This window comes from Blennius ocellaris (genome assembly GCF_963422515.1).
Source record: "Blennius ocellaris genome assembly, chromosome: 6".
In the NCBI taxonomy this organism is placed as follows: Eukaryota; Metazoa; Chordata; class Actinopteri; order Blenniiformes; family Blenniidae; genus Blennius; species Blennius ocellaris.
This window is the reverse complement of record NC_137655.1, coordinates 13449245-13468004: the sequence shown is the minus strand read 5'-3', so window position 1 is coordinate 13468004 and position 18760 is coordinate 13449245. Positions and strand designations below refer to the sequence as shown.

At 40.7% G+C, this 18760-nt stretch overlaps 1 protein-coding gene across 1 annotated transcript; it reads left to right on the top strand.

The window, feature by feature from the left end:
- Nucleotides 1-358: 358 nt before the first annotated feature.
- slc12a8 (solute carrier family 12 member 8) lies at nucleotides 359-17520 on the top strand (the record flags this gene model as incomplete). Its single annotated transcript, XM_080498174.1, has 13 exons — nucleotides 359-499; nucleotides 1137-1283; nucleotides 2068-2259; nucleotides 2339-2570; nucleotides 9174-9287; nucleotides 9451-9538; nucleotides 10438-10525; nucleotides 10957-11103; nucleotides 14237-14891; nucleotides 14965-15047; nucleotides 15138-15255; nucleotides 17065-17125; nucleotides 17268-17520. 13 exons carry the CDS (start codon nucleotides 359-361, stop codon nucleotides 17434-17436), a joined length of 2235 nt encoding a protein of 744 aa, XP_080354300.1. The 3' UTR covers nucleotides 17437-17520.
- Nucleotides 17521-18760: the final 1240 nt, after the last annotated feature.

The following is an 18760-nucleotide window of genomic DNA, read 5'->3' as shown; positions in this document are numbered from 1 at the left end:
AAATGTGCTTTTCGAGATTGAACAAATATTTGGTGGATTGTGTACTCTTGATATGGTTTGGTCACGTGGGCCACGTTAGAAATTAAAAGAAACGCTTTGTTTGTTTTTGTTTTGTTTTTAATTCTAAATTAGCAGAAAGTAAATTAAAGCTGTAATAATGACGACTGCACGCACATTTGGAGTTGAACCCTGTCTGCATGCGGTGTGAGGATCCCGCACACACCCTGCTGTATCCGGGTCTCTTCACTTTGCACCTGTCGCCGTTCAAGCGGAGCTGCGGGAGACTTCCAATTCAAACACATCCGGATTCCTGTACGTGATCCGAGCTGGAGTCGAGGTTTCAAAGTCAAGTTTTGCGATGAAGACGCCGCCACTGGGCTGGAGCGCTGACCCCACCAGTGAAGTGCAGGCGGAGGGTCGAGGGCTGGACGGGAAAGGAGGACCTGCGGGCTGCAGCAACAACACACACGTCCACGACCTCTTCCATGAGGATGCACAAGTAAGATGAGAATCTCACTTTATAATTGTTCATTAAATATTTTTCCTTCTTCACCTTCCTTTTTTAATTTTTTTTAATTTTTTTTTACTAAGTTAAATCTCTTTATGAAGAGTGAGCATGTTGCTTCTTCATTCCTCCCATATAAGGCAGCACATGACAGGATCTGCAATAGTTTAAGAAAGAAAAGGCTAAATTTGTCCGAATAAAGTGCGTGTTGGGCTATAAAACCAATTCCACTTTTCAAAACACTGCTTCTCTACTGGTTTTCAGCTTTTCCAGAACATTCGTTTTTGCTGTATTGATTAAAATGTGGATTTATGTGATAAACATACTAGAATGGTGGTGTAGAGGGACACAGATAAAAGAGACTAGGTAATATTTATTGAGGTTATTCAGTCCTCTAGCCTCACATTGAAGCATTTTTAGCAAATATTTACTTGATATGCAGAAATTATTAGTTTATTAATCGATATTTTTGTTTATCTTTAATAGAAAACATTTTTTTTATTCAGCAATTATTTGAATAGAGAATAAGAATGGAAAAAACAAACAAACACTTGGAATAAATCTGAAAAACTCTGACGGAGTACCTGGAGTTTTGAAAGTGGCATGAAATAATTGTTTGTTTGTGTTTCAGGGTCTTCAGCAGTCCAGTCAGCCATGGTGGAAAATCAAAGTGTTTGTGTGGGAGCCCGTTCTGTTCGGGACCTGGGACGGCGTCTTCACCACCTGCATGATCAATATATTCGGGGTGGTTCTCTTCCTACGCACGGGATACCTGGTGGTTAGTCAACAGTCGCTGTCACGTCAGCCTGCGTGACGTCGAATGATTCCTCTTCATATTTACTGATCTCTGTCGGACGCAAACCAGTTAAGACAGGTGGCCACCACCTCGCGTTCTGGTACTGCTGGAGATTTCTTCTTCTTTAGTTTGAGTTTATTCTGCCTCTACATGGTGGATTTGTTGTTTGCCTTGACTGTACTGTAGTTACAGTTACTGTAGTTACATTGTACAAACAATTTGATGAAATTACACAGCCGAAATATTTGACTTTAAATTTGATACATACGATATTCAATTACTTATTTTGCCAATTAAGGAAATGATTATGTTGTAGTTGTAACACACTTTTTTAATGAGCTAATAGACATATTATATTTTTTCACAATTGTTTGTGGAAATAGTCTACATGCCTTGGTGCTTGATTTTATACACCTGTGACCAGAGAAGTGAAAACTGAGCAAATACTTTTGTCAATATTCTGCATGTCTTTCTACATCCCCACCTTCACCTGCAGTTATAAATGTTTACTCATGACTGAAAGAATGAGATTGGCGATAAAACGTATCACTCTCCCACTGCATGGTTCTCTTTCGAACGTGTCGGACGTATATCAGGCAATGGGCAAGAGACCCCCGGGGTCACCTCAGAAAAGGGAGAAGAGATTATGTGTCTCCTTATTTCTCTGGAACCCAGCGTGGACAAAGCAGAAAAGATTGAATGAATGAACTGTGAATAGACAACGGCAGAGGATTGCAATATCAACATGTCTCCTGGGGTCCTGCAGGGGAACACGGGGGTCCTGCTCGGGATGTTCCTCGTCTCCACGGTCGTGCTGGTGGCATTAGTGACGGTGATGTCGGGGATCGGCGTCTCCGAGCACTGTGGGGTCGGCGGCGGAGGAGTCTATTCCATGATCTCCATGGTCCTGGGGGGCAGAGTGGGCGGCGCCGTCGGTCTCATTTATGTGTTCGGACAGGTGGGTAACAGGAGCCGACTGCCAGCAAGAATCTTTGTCCTGATGTTCCGACTTCAAACGCCAACGTTCCGCCCTGCAGTGTGTGGCAGGAGCCATGTACATCACAGGCTTCTCTGAGTCGGTGGCAGAGCTGCTGGGGCTACAGAACCAGTGGGCGGTCCGCAGCATGTCGGGGGCCGTGCTGCTTGGCCTGCTTGGAATAAACCTGGCCGGGGTCAAGTGGATCGTCAGGCTTCAGCTGCTGCTGCTGGCTTTGCTGGCCATTTCCACTCTGGACTTTATCATCGGCACGTTCACGCACCTCGACCCAGGTATGCAAGAAGTCCGAGCCGTGGTCAAAAGGGCCGTGTGAAGTTTGAAATGAATCAAGATTACAATCAAATATCAGCCAATGTATTTTCATTTCCAGTGCACAGTCCTCAAAATTTCAGAGCGACTAAAAACTCCTGAAGCTCAGCATGTAAACATAATCTGCATCTGTGTGCACGTGTTCAGAAACGTACATGCATGATTCATTTCAGAAAGTAAAAGGCTAATAAAACAAGAACAACATTACAACTTTTAACTTTGCAAATGCAAACACTGGGCCTGATCTGAAATCCTCGAATGTGGCAAGTCTGTCATGCCTTTTGTGTGGTTAAACATAAAATGTATGAAAAGATCACTTGAATTCATCATGGGTGATTATTTATTTATTTATTCTATATTTTTCCAAATCAATGTAAGTAATTCATCATAGTTTTACAAATGTACTCAAAGCAGCAGTTAAGTTCTGTTCAGAGATTAGTTCTGTATTTGCAGGGAGCCATGAGCTTTTTAGACCACTAGATGTCGCTCTAGTATAATTTTGATTATTCCTACTGGTACTGGTGTGCTTTTTTACCCGTTTATCACAGTGTGTCCTTGTGATGTGCCGTTTCCCTGCAGTTGTATTTGAAACTACATTTTCAAATAGTTTTTTTTTTTTTTTTTTTTTTTGCTTGGGGGAATTTTTGTCTTTTTTCACGATGAGGATATGTTGTCTTTTTAAAGGTTATTTTCTTTTGTTGGCCTCCAGGAAGTCCGACCCCACATTTCCTGCTCTCAGTGATTATCAGCTTCCTTTGCAGTGGGAAGAACAAAGTGCACCAGAACTCAGTTCACTCTTTCAATAACATATTTCAGTGAAAAGAGTGTTTAATGTGCTTTACATTAAAAACAACATTCACACACGAGCTTTACTACACTATCGACATTACTTCTCACACCTCACCAAGACGCCAGGCTTGTCTAATGCCGGGCATCGGATGGTTTTTACTTAAGATAACCATGTACCACGTAATTGTCCTGTGTCCGTCCTATGACCTCCTGTAGCCCCTTTTTAAACGCTCACTCTCCTTAGAGCACACTTCACAGACTCCAGTTTACAATCCCGAGCAACTGTGAGAGCCATCCATAAAGCCGACCCCAGCTTTTTCCGATTAGGAGCTGCTGTGTGTGTTGTGGTGACTTCATGGCTGGCAATGTACCAGCAGGTCCCCGAACTGGCTGAAACAGCCCAGATTAGCCTGAACTCACTGAACACCGAGGCACATCCTGGAGGAAAAAGAGCCACCGCCAAACGTATATGGTCACAGTTTGATTACTTGCCCCCTGTGTCCACTTTGCAGCACTGTCGCTGAGGGAGGTTTCACACTGCTGCGCATCCCTGCTACTGCTGACGCCTGCTGTCGGCAATAGCATAGCCAACTTTCAAAGCTTCATTGGCTTGTCACTTCCACACTCTTGAGAGACAAACCTGTGTGCACGGTATTTAAAAGTTAGGACTCGGTTATTATCGAGCCAGCAGAAAGTTCTCGTTTTTAAGCAATAAAGAGAGTGTTTTATCTAAAATGGCAACAAAAGTAGAGAAAGACTGAATTATTTGGCTATTTGGTGCTTCTGACTTTTATTGTACCTCATAGTCATTTCTGTGTTGTGAGAGTGTTTGTCTCCTACCTGCCTTATTTAGCAACATGACATCTACACCAGTGGTCCAACGCATTCATTCGCATCTGATCTTCCCTAACTGAGGATAAATGGAAAGTACACCCTAAAAAGGTTCTCTCAGACTCTCCCAGGCTGATATTCTTGAAATGGTCTTTTTTTAACATTTGGAAAGGCTCCTCCACATGGAGCGATTTCAGCTGTTTTATTATCATTTACCTGCTACACCTGGTCGCCACCAATTCAGAGTCGAGGCAACACAGCATCATATGAGTCAGTCTAAGGATTGAGTCATTGTTCTGGCAACAATTCTCTCTCTCTCAGAGAGGGAGATGTGCATCAAACCTGCAACCTTGTAAGTCAAAGACGACCTGTCTTACCAACTGAGATGCACTTCAGTAATTTTATTCTCTGCTGCAATTCTGTAGGTTGTTTGGAGTTTATCACCCTGTCAAAACATCATCACTGTGGTGTCATATTGAGTTCAGCCATCCAACAAATGTTATGGGGACCATTTGGAAAAGTAAGAATAATAAAAAGGGACAAGATGATTTTAGGGGAATGTTACATTATCGTAATCTATCTAGGCTGATGAAGTGGGGAATGTACAGGCACAATTTATTTCAATAGAAGTGCAGATAGACAGTCAGAAATACTGATTCAACATCTATGCTCTCAAATCTACACGAGTGTTTAATCCAAAAGTAATAATTTGAAGCACATTTCCCAAGTCCTGCTGTTCTGAATGTTCCCCGGTGTCTGTGTCACATGTCAGTCATGTGTCACAAAAAACCTGTCTCATTCCAACCTGTGGTCAAATCTTGTGCGTTTCGTATTTCCTTACTTTGAAAAAGACTGAGTGATTCTGGAAAGCATTGGGAACAAGAATGTATTACTCTCAAATATTGGAAACACTTAAAGCATAAGTGACTTTGAATGCGTAATTAAATAGTTGATTAAAAAAAAGTAATTTAACGTAAAAAAAAAAAATACAAATCCTAGTGCAGAAATCAAGTAAGCCAAAACAAAAACGTTTTTGAAAAATAAAAGGAGAGAATTGAAAACTTCTGAAGTACATCAACAAAGTGTCTTTGCTTTGGAACCTCCTTTTTTGTGTTTGTTTTGTGTGCGAATTACCGTTTTATTGACCATGTTTAGTAACTAACAACTATGGTATGTTGATGACGTTAACAGAATACATTGTTTTAAAGTACTGTTAAACTTTGACAGAAGTGCAGCTGTTCTGTTCTGAGATTTAAAGATTTGAGGAAAACCATGACAAAGTACCACACTTTTTTTAAGAATACCACAAATGTTGAAGCTTTGACTCTTACTTTAAAATACTTCCAGACGGTAAACCTGACTGATGCATTTTGCATTATCACACCATTATTTTCAGTTTTCATTCTTCAGCAGAGTTCATCTAGTCAAAGTGCATTTTCAGAAATCTGAGAAATGAATCCCATTTAAAGAACTCCTGAAGCTATGAATAAAACACATTTTTCAATGCTTGTATAGTCCGTCATACGGTGGCGGTGTTTATTTCTACTGTCATTAAAAAGTCTCAAAAGTTTTTACAACTTTTCAAATGGCTTTCAATGAAATGTTCAATTATTTCCTTGAGCACCAATAAAAGGATGACGTGAATTATTTCTGCTGGACCCTGACAGTTTAAAACACCAGCATGCAACACTGCTCAGAATGTTTTATTGCTCCCGATGGGAGGAGAATGCATTTCCCACTTGCACTCTTCAATTAAGTGGTAAATGATGTTGTTTGGTCAGTTGTTTCCACTGCATTGTCTGTACAGTCCAGCAGTTTTAACACAAACCCTGCAGAGTGAGGTGGGTAGAGGAATTATGGTGTGACACGCCTATTCCCCACAGCAACAGAAACCATAATGTGCTCCTTGGGTCTTGGGTTTAGGGTGTTAACCAGACTCACCCACATTTCTGGAAAATGACAAAGAGGGATGGCCGGAACTGAGATCTGAAGCCTGCTTCTCCCACAGGGACCACCACATCATCTTTCTCTGTGATCCTTACACTAATAAACGACTCTCAATCGCTCCAGTGGGACATGTCCCACCTCTGTAAGATCACACCCAGGCCTGTCTTCCATGTACGGCAGTTTATTCTGGTTGGTGTGGGAGAATGAGAGGTCAGTCAGACCGAGGGAGAGGCCTCAGATGCTCGTGTAATCCGACTACACATTCCAGTCTCTATCAGAGGAATGCTGAGCTCAGAAAGGCGCCCCACTCTGCCTTTGCACCAGCCTTTCGAAGAATAGGCGTCCAGAAAATGGGTTCAGTCTGACCGCAGCTTGGTCTAAAAACGGAGTTGGTCAGTTGGCATTTTCAGCAAAGTCATGCTTTTAAGCGGGGTTGCATGGTGACTTGGTGCAATGGCTCCCAGCCTGGGGCCCCAAACTCTTTCTGCGTTAAGTGGAGTGGTCAGCACTGCAGCCTCACACGCTTAGTGTTGGATTCGGGACGCAGGCCTTTCTGCGTGTGCATGGATTTGTAAGTTCATTAGATTCCTCACACTGTCCAAAGACACGATTGTGAGGTTAGTATGTGAATTTAGAGTCCCAGCTGGTATAATGTGGGCAATTTAGTGTCACCAATTCACCTCGTATGCATGTTTTTGGACTGTGGGAGAAAACTGGAGTACCCAGAGGAAACCCCCACACACACACACACACACACTGGGAGAACATGCAAACTCCCCCCCCAGAAAGGCAACGGCCAATAATTGAACTTGGACCTTCTCGCTGTGAGGCAAGAGCACGAACCACTGCGGATCCCTGGCACTGGATGGAAATATGAATTGATTGGATGTTTGGTTAATAATGTGCCTTCCTCTTTTTTTTTTTTTTTTTAACTATTAATATCTGAACCCAAAGTAAAGGCAATCTAACCAGTTGTGCAAATATGTTGCATGGTTTTCCTCTTTAATTCTGTGTTACACTGAATGCTTGAAGGTAACTTCATGACTTCTCTGTCTTTGTCTTACGCTCGCATTTCATCTGACTATTTTTTTATGTGGATATTTTAGAATCAAACTGCATTGTTAGGAGTAGGTTCTAACACCAAGTCAAGGTTACCGACCAGCATGGAGTTACAATTGATCATTCCCTTCAAGACTGGAGATAAGTTTGAATTTCACCATCCTGCCAGGCTTGTAATGTTTCTTTTGATGACTTAAAAGTCCCAAAATTAACAATGACCTCATGTTGTTTCGCAGCTCGCATGTTGTAAATTTAAAACAGGTCCAAAGCAGAAAGAGTGTTTCCTCCATTGACACAAAACCAACAATATGCTTTCTCTTTATAAACAATTGGGGTTGTTATCTGTTGGTGAGGGGTTCGAGTGAGATATATGGTTTTCATCCCGAATGACAGTATAATAGATGTGTTCATGTTCAGGATTATATAAATGTAAACGCCCTCAGCTGAAGGTTGAGGAAAGGCTCAGTTGTGAGAGCGAGCAGTCAGGCTTATTTGGATGTTGGACCATGATGTTGTAATATGGGCGGGGAGCTCATGGTGCAGACATCGACACTGGCTGCTTTAGATTTGTTTGGATAGTGGGCGATCTCACCGGGTCACAAAGTGAACAAAAGAAAAAAAAAAAAAAAAGCTTCATCCGTTTGATGCCAGTTTTTACACCTCTACAAATGCATATCCTGGAGTCCATGCTCAGTGTGAACAGAACATGTTAATGCTAAAGCTTAAAACAAAAGAAATAAGCCTAAGTCTATTCTCTCTCTCTCTCTCTCTCTCTCTCTGGGTTTCTCTCTCGCTCACTTTGATTCTTTTCTCTCAAACTTGGAAGCTGCTGAGCTTCTGAAAAGGGTGGTGACTTCCTTTTGGATAAACATGTCATTAATCTGAGAGAACACATTCTTTCCCATCGCAAGATAACCAAGGGGGAAATGTCCGGTGTTGTAACATAGGCGGGCCCTTCAGACTTGTGTGGTTTAAATGGCCCCCACCAAAGCTGAACAATCCCCCTCACACATTGAACAAACTGACCAACACTGACTGACCTGTCCTGGTCCCAGACTGTGAACCTGTCTCGACTGTCACTACGTTTGTTCCCCCCCCCAAAACACCTTTTATTGGTCGACAATAATTTAGTTTGTGCTTGGGGAATTTTATTTAGTTGGTTGCTCCCTTTTACAGGGAGGTAGGTAGATAGATAGGAGGTCTGCTAGCCACAGTGTTGACATGGTCAGTTTTTATATCTCGATGCGCTTCGTGCCACAACCATGACTCAACCCTGAACTCGATGTGCCACCAGTCAGGACCAGCTGTTTTGATATAGTGCTGCGTGATCATTTTCAGCTGGAGCCGGCAATTTGGGTTTTCTATTACATAAAACTATGGCGTTGGCTGTAACTCACACACACTTATACACAGCTCACAAAAGACTAGACCTGTGGTGTTCATGCAGGGGCACGATGACTGGATTAATGATGCCATTCATGTATTATGGGCTTGTCGCTGGACCATTCACAAGGTGTAGGGCAGTTCTGTATTGACGAGACACGCCTGCCGACACTGTAACGCCACCAAAGCCTCGTTTCGCATAATCTCATCATGTCGAGGAGACGTTGATCAATTGTTTGGTATCTCATTGGTCTCATGATATCAAAATGGGAACTACATGATGAGGAGGACTGATTAAATACTGATTCCAACTGAACCAGGACATTTATCAGTCAATTCATGGCTCAAACGTCATGAGAGAGCAGCGAGTTGTACAAAAGGTAAAGCAGCTTCATCGTGCTTAGAACTAAGGTGGATCGTGCGATCAACCTTTTGGTGTTTTGAAATGCCAGGTTATTTAAAAAAATAAAAAGTAGATTTGGCAAGGTGAGAAATGGCTAGTAATGTTTGTGTGAACGTGTGCACTGATGCTATTTCTGAATTGTCTCCTCTTCCAGAGCATGGCTTCATTGGTTATACACCCAGCCTGCTCATCAGTAACACAATGCCAGATTATAGTCCTGGGGAAAGCTTCTTCACAGTGTTTGGAGTTTTCTTCCCTGCTGCTACAGGTTGGTAAACCACCTGCTCCTGTTTGATCCCATTATTCCACTATTATATGAAAGTCATGACCTTTTGAAAATGCCCCCCTCCCATATCAACACTGCTTCTGTTGGAATAGATTTTGCACTACACAGTATGTTGTGTACATTTCTGGTTTCTGTGTGTGTATAGGGGTTATGGCAGGCTTCAACATGAGCGCAGACCTCCAGCGACCTGAACACAACATCCCTGTGGGAACACTGGCAGCTGTCCTTACCTCGTAGGAGAACTCAAACACACCTTCAAAAACACACATGATAGTACAGTTGAGCACAAAAGCTTAACAATAAAATGCTGAATTAAAAAAAAAAAACAGTCTCATTTACAGTAGGTACACATTAAGGAATTGAGACGCTTATGACGTCATACATTTTCTATAGTTATAACGAATTCCTAGAAATCCTTTTTGCAATGCAACCTGGGAAGTGATTCCAGCAATTTTTCGCAGACATGGACCCAGATTATCTTTAAAAAAACACAATAATCCTACACAAACGTTGACATCCACTGGTAATTTATTCCCTGTGAGAAAACCTGCTTTGAAAAAAAACTAAAAATATCCATGCACGCACAACATGCAGACTAGAACCACAGACTTCTTGGTTTCCAGCTTGAATTCTCACCACCACATGGGAGGTTTTCAACCTTTTTTCTCGGGCTCCCACACAGATTGCTACTGTGGACCCCATCCCTCCCTAATCTCTTATCTCCGAAAAACATTACAGTAAAGCTGAATAATACAATAATGACTCTCACCAACTCAAAAAATCAGGAGCCTTTACAATGCTCGAGATCCCAGAACGATTAAAAAAAAAAAATATGCAAATGTATTCTTCACATCCTCGAAGCGGACAAAGCTTCGGACCCCTGCTGTGATGTGTGGAGTTGCTAAAGGGGATCCTGAAGCCCCATTGGTAAATATAAGGGGGCATTTTTGTCTTTTTCCACATTCAACAGTAACTTTTCTTCTTCTCCCTGACTCCGTGGAGATTAAACAAACCCACATTCATCCCTATCGAACCATCACTTGTCAGATTGTTATGACTCGAGTCTCCTGTTAATAGTGAGAAAGAAGCACTTATTCATAATTCTGTGTGTTGTACTGTTGTTGAGCCACAGGTGGTTCCTGTATCTGGTCTTTGTCTTCCTCCTGGGGGCCATCTGCACAAGAGAGGCTCTGCGCTATGACTTCTTGATCGCAGAAAAGGTAAAACAGTTCTTTCTCTTTGTTTCCATCCCACTCTTGAGAGAGGCCCTCCAACAGATGGCTGAGGTGAGGGGATTCCCTACGATACCTCACTTGGTTCATTTTTTTAATTTTCAGTTTCTGTGGATACAGGATTCCCTGCATTTTATTCAAGGTCAAGTTTTATTTTCATTGACCTGTCATGGCAAAATTTTGTGAAACTAGAATCAATGCTGAATGCCATCCAAATATTTGAGAGGCACTATTAAAATGCAAATATTTGGGGTTTTTTTTGTTAACAAATCCCACAAGTCTTTCAATACTCCATTGGTGGTGCACTCATTGTTTTTCTAAGGGGCTGGCTGCAGCGGAACTGGATTGGGTGGAGCTGTTGTGAGCGCACTACTCCACCCCATCCTTTTTTGCGCTCTTTGTTTTTCTTCTTCCTCCAGGTCTCCTTGGTGGGTTTCCTCTTTCTGCTGGGCCTCTACATCTCCTCTCTGGCTTCCTGCATGGGCGGTCTGTACGGAGCACCCAGGATCCTCCAGTGCATCGCCCAGGAGAGGGTCATCCCCTTGCTGGCCTTTCTGGGACAAGGGGTGGGTTGTGCCTTGGATAGATTGATGTAGGAAGGAATGTCTGGATTTTGACAGCATGCTGCAAAATATTAGCTCAAGTCATTGAGGTGTCAATGGAAATTATTTGGGCGAGGGTGTGCAGTTTTTGCAGCAGTGAACCCGCCTGTAAGCACAAGAAACACTTTCACCAAAATGAGCCATTGTTTTTTTTAAACATTTGATATTGTATCAATGAATTCTGATTATTAAGTAGAATTAAACAGCATCACTGTTAATCTTGTGAACGCACATGCTAAACTTCTCTTCTTTCAGAATGTTTTACTCAATAAGGATTTGTTTCTGTTGTTTCATTGTAGAATATGGGATGTAAAACCTAAAGAAAGTAGCTTTTCCATTGAGGATCAGAACATTCTTACTTTTCATTCTTTCTTCACTGTCCTGTGAAATACTTGTAGAGCAAAAAAAAAAAAAAAAGCCAACATGCTCTCTGCATATAGTCAATATAATAGAGTAATCATAGTATTAGAGAACAGTCCACTTTATCTCCAGTCCAGTTTATGCAGAAATGGCAACTGTCAAACTGTCAGTTTGTAATTTACACTTTTAACCTTTAAAAATAAATACATTCCTCAAATAATCTCTTCCATCACTTAGTAATGCATTTCAGTCTTATTAGCACATTATATCCAGGGCTGTAAACTTGCGCGTGACTCAAGTTTCTGATTTTAATCTCACGTCTTTTCTCACACCGCTGTTGAATGTTGAACTTCTTTGAATGTTTCGCATGAAAAATAAACAAAATAAGTTTTGATTTAATACAGGAAATCCCGAGGCTTATTATATGCTAAAAGTGATACTTTAATTTTAGATTTGGCTGTAACCCATTGCCTCTAACCATCAAACCTACCAGTCATGGTTTAACATTGCAGTTTTTACATAAGTGTCAAAGTGAAAAAAGAATTTGAATTAGTTCCCGTTCAATTGAGTTCGTACAGTTCAGTTTACTGTAATTAGTATGATAGTTTGTAATTTGGGGGATTTGACAAGAAGGAATAAACAATCATGGGCCTAACAGCTAACCCTCATGCTATTGATAAGATGAGTGTGAAAATTTTTATATGGATTTTCCAGATTCGGATTTCTTTGTTGGTAGAAGGGAACATTTATATTAATGAACATGTTATAGTTAGTTTATCTAAGATTCATTTCCTTTTTTTAATGGTTTTACAAAGCATTGATCTTCCAATAGATAATGACAAGTATCCAGTGATGGGTAGAACCCACATTCTGACATTTTGTCACATTAATCATTATTTTAGAATCTCAATTGCTTCAACGGTTGGTCTGCACGACAGCCATGACTAAAGGTCATTCACCATTTCTTACCAACCGTTAATAAAACCTCATAAAATAAGGAACAGCCTTCTTGCATTGAAGTCTGATATATGCTGTATTTTTAATAAACCTAATTTCAAACTATGCATGCAAACCATGATCCTCAGTCTGGGTAAGTCTGGATTTGAACCTTCTTGGACGTGTCGTAATTGCAGTTAACAAGCTTTTGCCTGATGAGAGCTCCATATGAAATCATGCTGTGAGGATTTTGCAAATATGTGTGCAATTGTTTTGTCGTCACAAACTGAAAAACAGCCTTTCTTTACGAGCTGCTAATTGGTTCATACAATGTATTAGGAGCTCAAGTTTTAAAAACTTTGTACAAAGTATAGTTAAGTATTGATAAGTTACATCAAGTACTCTTTCCCTTGAAAGTAAAATATGTCTTTGGAGCTATAAAATTTTCACCATATTGGTCAATCAAATATGAGTCCTCTGAAGTTTACTGGAGAAATAAAAGTCCAGCATAACCTTTAATAACTGTCATATTCTAACCCAATAAATGTGGCTAGCCTGGAAGTATCGGGGGGTGTGGTGTGTGAACTCAACAGGAAACATTTACAGGACTGCCTAATTATAGAGTTGCATACTCCATCTCAGTGAGTGGACTGACTTCATTGTAGCAAATAGTTACGAAACACTGCTGCTCCACTCGTATGCGCGCGCGGTCACGTTGATTCCCTGACCCCGTCCACCCTGGTTTTCCTCATACTTCCCTGGATGGCAGCAGTGTCTGACCTCTCAGCAGGCTGGAATGAGGCCCTAGACATCTTGGCCCAAATCAAAGCCTCAGAACAAACGCAGGAAGGGCGACGGGCAGGGCCCCGCTCCGCTGTGTGCTCTGGAGGCCCGCCAGGCACACAGTGGTGCTCCTTAAACTGTGTGACAGGACCTGGGAAGTAAAAGCAACCTTGTTAACAAACCACATGTTAAAAAGGCTTTTTTTTTTTTTTTTTTTTTTTTTTTTTTTTATATATTTTGGGAAAGAATTACTGTTGGGTCATTGTTTTGGTCTTAAATACAAATGTTCTGTATTCTTGGTTTGTTAAACCTTTCTCCTGTCAGTCATAGCATTTCTCATTTGTATTGTGAAAGTTTCAAATGCTATATACTAGAGTATATTTAGGTTTTAAATTGGTGATGGTTGACACAGCTGCAATAGCAGTTTAGTCAGAAAGGGCCCAGATTTTGTGGAATTTGTGTTTTTTCTGCAATTACTCCAAAAGAAAGTTTTTACTATTGTATTTATCGTAATTGCATAATATCACACTTCCTGAAATTAACCTCCTTATTAACAACATATGATAGAGTCTGACTTGTATGAGTAGTGACACCATTGCTATTTGAGTGGTAAATGCAGACACTGAAAAACAAATTCTGAACACCCCATTTCACAATCACGACTGCAGTTTATACGTATGATGTTTATCTATTTCATTTTTATCCTGATCTTTTTATTTAAGTGCTTTTCTATTGGTGATTGGTCATGTGTCAATTACTGGCATTTACTTTATAGAACAATATGAAACCTTGTTTACGCATTAAGTTACAAGATGGTCATTATTTTTGGCTCAGTTGTGCAATTAATTTACATTCAGCAGATGTACTGTGTTCAAAATACAGAAACAATAAGCATGTTTTTTTAATAAATGAACAAACTAAGTCAATATAAAAAGTAAAGTGAAAATGAAAACATAGTTTTTATGTCTGTCTAAAACAGTTGACACCATCTTGTGATTTTCTTCCTCCCTCTATTCAGAAAGGTCCAAACAGAACCCCAGTGGCAGCCATCTGTCTGACCAGCTTGTTGACCATGGCCTTCATTTTTATTGGCCAAGTCAACGTGTTGGCACCTATCGTGACGATCAACTTTATGCTGACCTACAGCTTCATCGACTACTCCTACTTCAGCGTGGCCATGACATTCCAGCTACGGACTAAAGGCAAGACGGGCAACCTGAGCTCGACCAAGACAAAACGGAAAAGGTCGTCTCGGCAGAGCTCCAGACCACTGATCGACACCACTCTACCAAACTACGGGAGTGGAAGCGAGAGCCCACACAGCAAAGGCACCTTGTTGGCGTTCACCCGGGACATGGATCACATCTTTCCACCCGTCTCAAAAGTTGAGTCAGGAGCTGACAAGGCGGCGTCCACGCAGGACTGCGGCAGCAACAGATCGAAGAGCAGAAGGACAAGTGCAAAGCAGAAGCTAATAGACAGCTTTGCTTTGGACCCGAACAAAGGGGACAAAGAAGAAGACGGCTTCAGTTCAACTCAAACAGACGAGGAAGTCGAGAAGAAGTGTGAAAATGGGGAACTCAAAACTCAAGACCAACCTGAACTCCAGCATCCCCAAAATATGCATCACAATGAGCAGTACGCGTCTGCTGAGATTCACAGTCGCCACACAGGTTGTCAGATTCACACATTATACTAAAGTGATGAAGCTGCTTTATCGTAACATCACCCTTTCAATTATTGCAGGTGCTGAAAACAAAGCAGAACATCAAAGCATGGACAAGTCCTTCTATGCAAAGTTATCTAACCACTGGATTGCCCTTATTGGGGTAAAGTACATTGTACATGGTGTGATATGTTTGTGCTTTAACATTATTTACACAAGACCGAATTAATGATTTGAACTTGTTTATTTTCAGGCAGCATGTTCCATACTGATCATGTTTGTCATTCAGTGGCTTTATGCTGTTACAAACATAGCTGTTGCCTTCCTGCTCTACTTCTACATTGGAAAAGCAAGTCCAGGACTCCCAAAAGGTGAATATCTTATATATATATATACATCTAGTTATTTCTACTTATTGTAGCTTGGCCTGATGGCCTTTTCTAACATTTGCTCAAATGTGAATTCTTCTGTACCTGTGCAGTCCTGTGCTTGAACCCCTTTATTTCATCCATGTTTGTTGTAGTGAACTAGATCTGATCCTAGTGTTTTTTGAAATTGAATATGAAACAAAATGGTATGAATAAGTTGATTAAAGTTATGTTATTATGATGTTTATTTTCTCAGAAAAGAGAAAGTAAAACATGGTGTTCCACCCTCCATATTCAATGCTCACAATGAGATCAAGTTAATAAATGCAGACATCAATTGTGTATAAACATTTTACTTGCTACTGTTTCCAAAGAAAGCATAAAAACGGCTATTGAAATGTGTACTTTCGTAATGAACTTTCAAATATTAGTAATGTCAGTAAATAATATTGATTTGAAAGTTGAAAGAGGAGAATTCCATGGCCACTATACAGTAATGTGGTGGTTTTCATAAAAAGGAATAAAAAAAAAAAAGTACCGGTATGGTAAAAAAAAAAATTCTACAAACACTCAATTCATTGTAAATATAGTCTTTCACTGTTTACATAAATATTGTCCCACTTTAAACTGACTGAGCTTATTCGGAGATCCAGCCAGTTGATGTACAGCTGATATGTGAACTGTTGAAGAAATTTCAATAAATTACAAGATGAAAACAAAAGAACACCTCAAGCAAAGGTCATTCAAATGTATTAAGCAGATGGCTATTAAAAGTTGTCAAGTTCACTTCACTTCCCACTGAGTTAAGCAGAAATCCATCATTATGAATTTGAAGTATATCATATCTTGTTGGTCTGCTGAGAGCTGGATGTAATCACAAACTGAGAAGATTGGTTGAGGGAGGTCACCAAGACACTGTGCGTCCACTCGAAAGGAGATAGTGGCATGTGGGACGCTCTCAACACAATTGGGAGAAGATTATTTTGTGTTGCGACAGAAATATAATAAAATAAGGACCATCAAAGACCATCAGACAAGATGCTGTTTCACAAACACTTCAACAAGAATGCACCATCTCCACAGTGAAGCAGGGTGGTAGCAGCACCATGCTCTGGGATGACACCAGTTCCCACAGAATTAGTACTGTGATTATAGTAAAAGGAGCATCCAGGCAGTACTAGCCTCTAGAAAGTGAACATTGACGTAAACATTTACTTTTTGCATATTTAATAATTTGACATTAGTGTAAAATGTGTCATCAGTTTGGTATATATATATAAAAAAAAGGTTTTCATATCGGCATTGTGTTGAATGCATTTGCATGACATTTTGGCTTTAGCTCATTTATATGATCCTTTACATTCAGAAGTCTTGTTTCTCTACTGTTTTATATGTCGGTACTTAAATACAGTAAGTTGGCCCACAATCTGACATGGTTCGATACGTGGATACTGGTGTGCGTTTCACTTGCGGTTTATTTGCCTGGCAGCTGTCAGAGCTTAGGATTTCGCGAATAGCTGGTCGGGACACCCTGCATCAGTGCAATAAACTCGTCGCATTACAACGGGCCGCAGCTGCCTGACTCAACACATCTCCTGGTACACGTGCTGCAAGTGTCAAACATTTGTCTTGCAGGTGGATGTGAAGATCTTAATGTGTCAGAGCGATATACTGTACTTCTGTATAGTAATTCAACTTCCCTTACTAATACCTCAATAGGTTTGATGTGTGGAGTTTTATGTGACTAAAATGTGCAAATGCCACAACAGAAATCATCAATTCCTTGGCAACATAGTGTGATTTTCTTTGCAGGTATTGCAGCTCAATTCAGCTTTTGCACTTGGCTCAAATCTACACTGAGTAGCATTATCAGGTACTGTATGTTTTTTTTTGTTGGTTTACGTTCCTCTGATGTATGCTGTAATGAATGAGGGAGCAGCAGCTAAATAGTGTTTCTGAAAAAACACCAGTGACCCCCCCACCCCCCCCTCATATCTCAACTTTTGCTCTTTCAGTGGAAAGAAATCTTCCTGTGATGAAATTGTGCTTACACCGGCCCTGTCTGGAGTCGGGTTGAAAACCAAACAACTGACAGAGGAAAATGAAGATTTTGCCTCCCGTGACCGCTATCACCACTCCTCTGTCATCAGCGCCAACGAAATGGCGCAGGCTCCGTTTCACTGACGGATGTAAATGCAGCCTCAGTTGCTGACGTCCTGAAAACAAAATCCCCTGCCTTAAACTCATCCACGTGTTGTTTGATAGGCCACAATCTGTGCACTGTCATGAAGACCGCTGGAAGGGGTTACATGTGGTGGGTCAAGGAAACCTGGTCTGTAAACATATTTCGGAAATGAGGACAGCTCGGCTGTAAACGTGTTTTGAATGTGACATTGACTGAAACAAAAAAAGGTCACAAAATAAACTATAACTTTACAATGTGTTAATACTTTTCTGTCATACATTCTTCATACAACAGTGATGAAAAAATCATATCAACATGACTTAATTTATGAAATGTATTTTTAAACCATATCTCAAAATTTTGTTTCCTTGCTCTGACGTTACAACAGGGCGAGTTGCTGTATTTGATTATATATGATAAGCAGATAGTGTCTTCAGACAACGGGCTAAATACGTTCATTTTGCATGAGTAATTAATAGAATTTAGCAAATTTTGTGACATAACATGATATGAAGAGTCGTTCAGCGCTATAGCAACTGTCACTTTTAATACCGGCTCCCAAGGTGGAACTTTTCTTTCACGCTTGCAATTCCACCAAAACAGGGACCGCCAGAGGCTACAGAGCGCTGTTACTGCACATGCTCACCTCCTCCATGGTAAATAGTTCTTCTGCTCATACACAGCAATAAACATGGCAACCCCATAGTGGCATGACTCCCAGTCTAAGCGATAATAGTCGTTTTATTATCAAACTTTTATAATTGAGACCTGATCGTATCCAATTCATCATCCGTCCATACAAATGCCTGGTACTCTCGATTTTGTTAATGTTTATAATTTATTGTTCTTTGCACACATGTATGTGTGGTTTCATTAAAAAAAACGAGCAACTTCCCTCGTGGCCCTGCATACTATCTACATCGTTGTCAGTGTGTCTGCTGCCACAGTGTAAACACAGCACTTTTCTTCAATAGACAAGGTATTGTCACTTAAAACCTTGTGTAAACAAAACAGAGCTGTATTATTGAAAGAAAAAGAAAAGGCTAGATCACATTTTGGCATAACAAAGGCCATATTTATTGGATACATCATAAAGTTGTGCCTCAGTGAGAAAGAGACAGCAGCTCCTCAACGGTTTTTTTTGTACCTCAAAAGTAACGAATAACGTAAACTGAAGTAACTAACTCGTAATTAATGAAGTAAAGTTACTGCTGCAGGAACGCGTTACTTTACGACACTGTCTTCCGACACCTGCTGTGTGTGTGTGTGTGTGTGTGTGTGTGTGTGTGTGTGTGTGTGCGTGTGTGTGTGTGTGTGTGTGTG